Source organism: Trachymyrmex septentrionalis, unplaced genomic scaffold (assembly GCF_001594115.1).
Source record: "Trachymyrmex septentrionalis isolate Tsep2-gDNA-1 unplaced genomic scaffold, Tsep1.0 scaffold127, whole genome shotgun sequence".
Taxonomy (NCBI): Eukaryota; Metazoa; Arthropoda; class Insecta; order Hymenoptera; family Formicidae; genus Trachymyrmex; species Trachymyrmex septentrionalis.
The window spans coordinates 239,864-249,091 of record NW_017304406.1 but is presented as its reverse complement, the minus strand read 5'-3'; the positions used below and the strand labels follow the sequence as shown (position 1 = coordinate 249,091).

The following is a 9,228-nucleotide window of genomic DNA, read 5'->3' as shown; positions in this document are numbered from 1 at the left end:
ATATATATATATATATATATACATTATTTCGTTTTTTAAATTAATAACAAGTGTAATTAATTCAGTCACAAAAAAACAGATTTTTAATTTCAAAATTACAAATAGTTTGACTAATCCTATGATATTTAAAATATTTGTTATTGACGCCTAAAAAGTTCGATATGGCCAGTATTCGAAATGCCATATTCTATTTTTGAAATATTGGCTATTGAATATAAAATTAATTAAGATTTTGTAAAGAATGTCGGTGAATCCTCTATGATTAAAGACAAAAGAACAAAATTCACTAATCATGATAATAATTAAGCGATAAAAACTGGATCGTATATATCATCATTCTAATGAAAATTAATTCTAATTCATTTAAAAAATCTGCAGAAGCAAAAACATCACAGAAAAAAATTTTCGAAAAATTCGACAAGTTATAAAATATCTTTGATATTCGATTCGATTTTAAGAAAATGTAAAGACTAATTTTCACGATGTTATAAATTTGTGAATAGCGTTTGCATGTTTCCCTTTTTTCTTTTCAACCAATACCCTCAGTCTTATTTTTAAAATTTAACAAAGCCAAGGCACAAGAATGTTTGTCTATTCATTCACGCAGGTATAATATTTTGGAACGCAAAGGACTAAAATATTATAAATGTATGAATATCTTTTGTAGTAATTGTGAGGTAGTCTTTTGTGATAAATTCGTTATGCATTTTTCGTTCTTAAAATTGGTTGGGAAAGAAAATTCTAGACCCTTCGTGTATTTAGTGAAAGCAAAAAAGAAAAGTTCAAGACAAAATCCAGTACAGAATATCGTGTACACAAAAGACAAGTTTTATAGTTCCTACGTTCTGCAGCTCAGTGCGTTTCGGACATCCAATGGATACAGTGCAAGAGTTCTTACCCAAAAAAGATTTCTCATCGAAAATTCATTTTCATTAAAGAAGGAGACACTGTAAATTTACTTCGTATCTTCTTGAACTTGTACACTCTTGAGACACGTAAGATCGGTACGTATATAAACCGCTATTGAAGCAAGCGTACTGTTTAGAAATAAAGGTGGATAAATATGTTTACATTGCTGTCGCACGAAACCCTTATCGCCTTCCCCAAACGATGCGTGATAGATCTGCGCTTACACATAAACGTCCGACGGTGAACGTGTCGACGAGAGAGGTCTCATTTGCCGTAACAGTAGTGACAAATTGATGTGATTTTTATATTCCGGGTGTCGAGCAAGTGAATCGTATCAATTTGTCGTTATCGTTATCGTGCGAGCAATCTTTTTTTTTTAAATTAATTTAAGATAAACGCTTTACTGTTCCGTGACTGTTATCGTTGAGTGAAAACGCTTGTTCATATAATAATTTGTTGAGATATACGTTTCACCCCGCTCTACTAAAGTTATTGTTTCCAGTTTTGAAACGTGTTTGTGAGATGAGTAAACTTGTAAGAAAAGATCTTTATGAAATTGTAATCATGGTAACACGCATAGTAGTGCAACGTTCGACGCGCCTCTATCACGTGTGTAACGTCACGTGGCGTGCGCGTTTACACCAACTCTCTCGCAAGGGTTTGCTAAAGAAGTTAAAACTCCTAATCAATCACTTGGATCTGCGGATGATCGTCAAGTGCTTCAATCGAAAACTTTTCGCTGATGACCCGGACATTCTCTCCATCGGCTACAATGAGATCGTGCGACGTGGTGTGCGAGATACTGTTTACGTTGAAACTATAGTGAAAAAATACGAAATATTACACAGTAAGCGAGAGGTTTTTCGTTAATAATATAATTAGTATTCTAATTCTGGATATTATAATATCCAGAAGACATAATTGAGTGATACAAACTATAAGAATAATTAAAAGAAATTTTTCGATTTTTGCTAAATAAAATATATATGAAATAAAATTGAATAACAGTTAAACTTTAATCGACTTTAAATAATAAAGTAAATTTTTCAACTAAAAAGTGAAAAAAGGTTAAGAAAATATAAAGGAAATAAAACAGAAAATATGTTGTGATATTTTAATCTAGAATTTTCGAATTTTTTAGAACGTTTTAGAATCTTTTTTCTTTTATTTTATTATATTAAAATTATTTAATTTAAACATTATTATTTTATAATAATAATTTTTGTTATAAAATAGAAACTTTCGCGTGTAGAAATGCAAAAAGCATTCACAGTCTCATATTGACATTAATTTTCCATTTGTATAGTTTAAAAAAATAGATAACAAAAATACTATTAATTGCGGTATTATAATGCTCTCTTAATTTTTAATACGATGTTGCGAGTCGGCGACTAGCGATTAAAAGAAGCAAAATAAGTTGATTAAATGAAAATTCTTTACAAAAAATGAACGAAATTTTTAGAAGCCGCCTTTTCTAAAAGTTTTGCGAGACGTCTCTCGGCGCTATCTTGAATAAGCAGAAGAGAATGAATATACTTTTTGTTGAGAACAATAGATACCCATGTTCTTTGTCATTCCATATTTCTCAATTGGGGTTCAGGTATACGAAATACTTTCTCAACTTTGGAATCTGGTAATTCTTAATATCGGTATCGTTATATTATCGTTGTGTAGATAGTATTATATAAAAAGAAAAAGGCTGCGTAAGGATAATATAACGGCATCAATATTATCGATTAAAAGTTAAAAAAGATAAAGAATCTTAGTGTAAATACATTCAGGTCAAATGGACACGAAATCAAAAAAAGTATATTAAAAAGGTATAAAGAAAATTAAGTAATAATAAATTATTTCAAAAAATATTTTGTAATATTTTAATCTAGAAATTCTAAGAATTCTTACCAGATTAACCTTACAGAAATTTAGTACTGGAAGATTGCATGCAGAATTCGAAACATTCGACGGGCCAATGCAAATTTAGCGTCATATCCGCTGCACGAGATGCTGCAAATATTATTTAAAAAATAATAAATAAAGTGCCAATTTGAGCCGACACTGGTTATTAGTATGTAATATATAATATCATTTATTCAAAGTGAATATTATAAATATACGTTTCGACCTACGGTCAAGGTCCTCTTCAGAACAAAAAATAAAAATTAACAAAATTACATAATGATAGCGCATACACGTATAAAACTATATACTGTATAATAACATAAAAAGAAGAAAAAACGCGTGATGGTGATGTCCGAGTTAATCTTGGTTTTATTTAATTTAATTACTAAGTTAACTAAAAAGAAAAATATTTTGTTGTTAAAAAACGACAATTCTAAGAGTTAAAATATTTAAAAAATTAAAAAATTACAAAATGCTAACATGAGAAAAAATGGTAAAAAACTTACATAACTATCAAGATTGAACTAATTATATAACGTTTTTGTTGCACATGTTCCGTTAAACTGTTCCATTTTCTATATAATGCAAATGTATAAATTAGAAATGAATAAATTAGAAAGATAATATAACAATAAAATAACAGTAAAAAATAATTTTAATTCACTTACACGAAACAAATTTTTAAAGATATAAGACAACATAACTGTTTGGTAGACAGATGTAAAATGAAAGTGAGAGCAACAGTGAATAACAGAACATGTCCTTACAAAGAAAATAAGTAAAAATATAAATAATAAATAACAAAGTATAAACAATATTATTTTTAAAAAATGTTAATATCATTTAATTTGAATTATTTAATTTGTCAAGGTATGACTGATTATAATTATTTATTTTGAACATTAAAAACATTGTTTAATATTTTTAATACTCAAAATAAATAATAATTTTCAATATTAAATTAGCCAATATTCTATAATAAAGGTAGATCAGATCTCTTTGAGCGTACAGTGCAAGTGTGTGATCGAGCCGAAATTGGATGGGCTTGACTTAAAGCTTTTAATGTTAGCAGCGTTTCATGCAGCGTGACGCTAAATTTGAATTGGTTGTCGAACGTTTCCAGTCTTAAATTGGCTAGTATTAAATGACGAACAAGAATAAAAAAATATCGAAATTTTGCTCGACTTTTGCTAAATACTCGTAGAAAAGTGTATGGAATAAAATTGAATAGTTGAAGTTTAGTCGACTTATAAATTTTTCAACTGAAAAGTGTAAAAAAATATTATTTAAAAAAATGAAATATATATCGTGATACTTATTTTATCTAAAATTGTAGAATTCTAGAATTTTTAAAAAGTCTTTTCTCTTTTAGTTTATTTTGGATTTCTATAAGAATAGATCAGACCTACTCTTTATACTCAGATAAAGGTTTCTTCAATTTAAAGAAATGTTTCTGTGCTATATTCTGTGCTCTTTTGTAACCGTTTTCGACAATTGTATTTCTTGTTTCTTTCGAAGTTCGTTAATTTTTTATCTCGTGCGATATAAAACAGAATAAGAGACAAAAAGACCAGATGTAAAAAAATAGCAAAAAACAAGAAACAGGACACAGAAAAAGCACATTATAGAGCAGACTTTAAAGGAAAAATTTCTTTGTTTTAAATGTCATTTCTTTGATTTGAACTATTTTTTTAAATTAAATAAATTTTTTTATTTAATTTCAATAAATAGTGTTCAAATCAAAGAAATGACATTTAAGTCAAAAAAATTTTTTCTTTAACTGTATATAGCAAAGAAACATTTTTTTATTGTACAATAGTTCTTACGAACTTAATACGTATTCAAACTAAGAATTAATTTTCTTTTTTGAAAATTATAAAGATATAAAAATGAATTGAAAAAGCGATTTTATATAATAAGCAAATCGAGTTTGCTTTAATTAAATAATCTTGATTGAAGTATTAAATTTATTAAGATTAAAAATATATATTTTGAATAAATTTGTTGCTTGTGATGAACTTACGATGAAGGTTTGCGGATACTTTTGAATACTTGAAGTAAGTAATCATTATTTGCGTACAGTATATATTTTCTGTGTGTATGGTTTTTAATGTTCGCTGCATCTCGTGCAGCGGGAGCTACGTTAAATTTGCATCGGCCCGTTAAATGAAAGGAGAAAAGAAAGTAGGAAATGTCAAGAAAAGCGATATATTATACATACGTATGTCACATCACGTATATCACGTGCACGTAACCGATCACGAGGAATCGCCACGAGAGGGAGTCGAAAACGTATTCTATTTTCGCGATTGGATTTTGAAATTCTGAAAGCACGAACGGTTTTTTCTTTTTCATTTTTACGACGCGAAGTACGAAAATTATCTCATTTCGGGAAAAATATTTCAGAATTTCGAATTACTTCCCTCAATTCCGTCTTCCTCCCCCGCTTCTGCGCGTATTTGCGCTCGATATAGACTCTCTTAGAGTGCTCGCAGCGCTCGAAAAACGCCATTTATGCGGTCGTGAATAGGTGCCGACTGCGGAGTCTCGTAGAATAATCGCGTGGTAAGAATCGCAGTGATTGCACACATTCAGCAAGTATCCTTTTCAAACGTTTTCGAAGCGTGTCCTTCGATATATGACGAAAGGTCATTCTCGGCGGAGCGAAGTGAGCGGAAGTGAGACGTTTGTGACGTTTTCTCGACGGCGACAATACGGATATCGGCGGGGCCATCTCTCTGGGGGATCAGGTTAGGTCGATTATGCGAAAAAAAACGACAATGGCGTTGCGGATTTTCGGGATGCCAGAATAACCGACGCTGAGTGTTTATTTGCACTGACACGCGGTCGCACGTGCGAACGCACGATTCATCCGCCTGTGTTTAATCCCGAAGTATCATTCTCTCCCCGAGTGAGATACGGCATCATGTCGAACGGGCTAGCGTTATTGAATAACAACCAACAATCGACTCCGACAAGTACGAGATGGCTCTATTGATTTTCCCCGCGATGCACTTGCAATGTATATCCCCGTGTGTTTATATGCTTCACGTTATTTTTCTCGTTTTCAGAATGCGGCGCGTCCATGACTCCTGCTAACGGTAATACACTGTCAGAGAACTCGCCCAGTGGCCATACGGCACAGGTAAATCGAGACGAATTTAATAATTCCTAACGTAAAGTGTGCCATCGTCTCATCTGTTAATGAACACCTGGCATTGTTTCATTAGAAATACGAGAAAAAGCTGACTTAATAGATTTGATCAAACTGGTCTGTGATATTTAGCTAAGTAGAAATTTTTATTGGTTTTAATTACAATACATTTCCTTCAAACAACTTTTTTTTTATCAAAAGTAAAAGAATAAGATGACTTAACAGATTTGATCAAAGTGGTCTGCATTAGCTAAATAGAAATTTTTGTAGGATTTAATTCGAATGTATTCGTTTATTTTTTTCCACCAGAAATAAGAGAAAGTAGAAATTTTCATAGACTGATTTAAATAAAAAATATCCAGATAACTTTTTTTTTTTAACTTAGAGCAAGGTGAATTAAAAATGTGTAGGATAGCATTTATATCTTTAGTAAATATAAAAATGCTATTCTATGCATATTTTTAAGTCGTCGCACTTTACTTTAGTAAAAGTTTCTCTTTTATTTCTGATGAAACAATGCAAGGTGTTGGCTCACTAATAGGTGAGAAGATACAATTTTATTAGAGATGGTTTACTTAATCTATAACAAAATTAAATAGCATAAATTAAGTTAACTGAAATCTGGTAATACTTAAGATAAAAATTTGTGTACAGAGAGTATCTTGAAATAAAAGATGTTGTATCTTGAGATACTTACACTTACCTGTCAGTTATTAGTTTTTATATTTATTAAACAAAGCATGAAATCAAATTAAAAAGAATGATATGTACTAGATTAGATAAATATTTACTTCTTGCCTTACAGTTTTTTGGAAAAAAAATATAAAAAGATTATTATTATTTTTTTAGAATAATGGAGTCACAAAAAAGAATATCAGATATTTTTCAAACCGTATAAATACTATAATAAATATTTTAAATAAAATATTAAGAAAACATTATTTTGGATCAAATAGATCTACACAAATTAGCAGAGTTAAAAAATTGGAATGACATTAAAACTTTAACAACAAAAAATTGCAAGTTTCTTTTATGATTTCTCATATTGATAATGATAAGTCAAGTATTGCAAAGAGTTCAAGTAAATAATCAGTATGATGTCACAGTTATTTTCATGGCTTTATCTTGCAGATGGGGCATGGAAATTTACCCAAATCTCAAATTCTTAAGAGACCTTCAGAAGTAGATTTAGAAGGTAGGTTTATATATGTATAGCATATCAAAAATTTTATAAAAAATTTATAATATTCTACAGCCTTTGTCGTAAATATAAGTTATCCCCACACGTTGACATAAATTTCCTATGTGTAACGAAAAATAAATTAGAGAATAATTTTATTGAAAAATAATATTTTTATAACAATTTTAATATTTAGTTAGTCCTTGTTTGCTTTTTACTACCGCCTTTTCCAAAAAATAAAATTAATTGAAGGTGTTTTATATTTATGGCCAGGCTGTATGTTCTCGTTTGTTTATTTAATGTTTAATATTTATTTGATAAACCAGAAGTAATAAACTTTTTTTTAATAAACTTTAATTTAATAATCAGATATTATCAGTGCTAAAAAACGTCATAAAAATCCACAACCAAAAAACGCTGTATGCGCATTGAACGAGTTAAAAACCGGAGCTACATACAATGTTGTGGGACAAACTGGACCTACACATGCTCCAATATTCACGATTGCGGTACAAATTGATGGTCAGACATACGAAGGAAAAGGACGCACCAAGAAGATGGCAAAACATGCAGCCGCGGAACTTGCTTTACGAAACATTGTCCAGTTTAGAAATACACCTGAGGTTCACCAAGCTATCAATACTTGCCAGCCTGTTGTGCCTCTTGAGCCAGATTTTACGAGCGACGTGACTGAACGTGATAACCATCTTGTCAATGCATTTAAAACATTAACGCAGGAGCCAAAGAATACTAATAAGTTTTTAGATAAAGGTCCAGTGGCATTGATTAACGAATTATATCCGGGTGTCGTATATAACTGTATAGCCGATAACGGAGAAAGTTATGCAAAGTTTACGATATCGGTAACAATTAATGGTGAGACATTCGAGGGAACGGGCCCAAGTAAGAAACTGGCAAAAGCCGCAGCTAGTAAAGCAGCTTTAGCAAAATTGCGAAACGTCCATAGTTCTTCGTTTTGTTTATCATATCCTGTTCGCGTCAACTTTCCCTCTCCAGAAATGTCTTTACCGCAAATGCTAGCTGACCAAATTGGCAAGATGGTTAATCAGAAATTTAGCGAACTCATGGTAACCAAACCGCAACACGCACGACGTAAAGTTTTGGCTGGTGTTGTAATAACAAAAGGGCAAGATGCAGAATTGATATGTGTTGCCACTGGTAAGATATAAATTTATTTTATTTCTACAATATTTAAATCTTGGACAATAAAACATTTGTATTTATTAAAATATATTTTTTTTTTCGTAAAAGGTACGAAATGCATCTCAGGCGAGCATTTAAGCCGAAGCGGTAGTGGTATAAATGATTGTCATGCGGAAGTAATAGCACGACGATGTCTTTGTGAATATCTTTACAATCAACTAGACTTGCACATCGGTAATGAAAATAATGCTGATTCTATTCTCGAGCCAGCTAAAAAAGGATTCAAATTGAAGCAAGGCATCCGATTTCATTTATATATAAATACCGCCCCTTGTGGTGATGCGAGAATTTTCTCACCTCACGAAGAGAACGATGCCATAGACAAGCATCCCAATAGACGAGCTAGAGGTCAATTACGTACGAAGATAGAATCTGGTGAAGGAACTATTCCTGTAAAGAGTAATGAGGGTATTCAAACTTGGGATGGTGTAATCGCAGTATGTATTATTTGTGTTAAAGGCAATCATACATTGTAGAACATTGAAAAAAAAAATACTCAGACTGCTTTTTATCAATGTTTTACTTTAAAATCTAATTTAAAGGGTACAAGACTGCTGACAATGTCGTGTTCGGACAAAATAGCTCGGTGGAACGTACTTGGTGTGCAAGGTGCACTCTTAAGCCACTTCATCGAGCCAATTTACTTCCACAGCATTGTCCTTGGCAGTCTCTTAAATCCGAGTCATATGTACAGAGCGATATGCGGTCGTATTGAGAACACTATTCAGGGTTTACCACCGCCATATAGACTTAATAAACCTTTAATGAGTCTAATTACATCTAATGAGATCAGACAACCTGGAAAAGCGCCTAATTACAGCGTCAATTGGACACTCGGTTTGTACATATTCTTAACCTCTCA

At 31.3% G+C, this 9,228-nt stretch overlaps 1 protein-coding gene across 3 annotated transcripts in view; it reads left to right on the top strand.

Annotated features, from left to right (window-relative positions):
• The first annotated feature begins 1,431 nt into the window (after positions 1-1,431).
• LOC108756444 (double-stranded RNA-specific editase Adar) overlaps positions 1,432-9,228 on the top strand; it is a 9,475-nt gene continuing 1,678 nt past the window's right edge. The window contains exons 1-6 of one of the 3 annotated variants that reach the window (XM_018500263.1): positions 1,432-1,756; positions 5,880-5,953; positions 7,094-7,157; positions 7,512-8,321; positions 8,415-8,803; positions 8,909-9,203. In XM_018500263.1, coding sequence (XP_018355765.1) covers positions 1,432-1,756; positions 5,880-5,953; positions 7,094-7,157; positions 7,512-8,321; positions 8,415-8,803; positions 8,909-9,203 — 1,957 coding nt within the window. Of the gene's footprint in view, positions 1,757-5,329; positions 5,787-5,879; positions 5,954-7,093; positions 7,158-7,511; positions 8,322-8,414; positions 8,804-8,908; positions 9,204-9,228 lie in introns of those variants that run through there. The other 2 variants (XM_018500261.1, XM_018500262.1) reach the window with 2 other exon arrangements.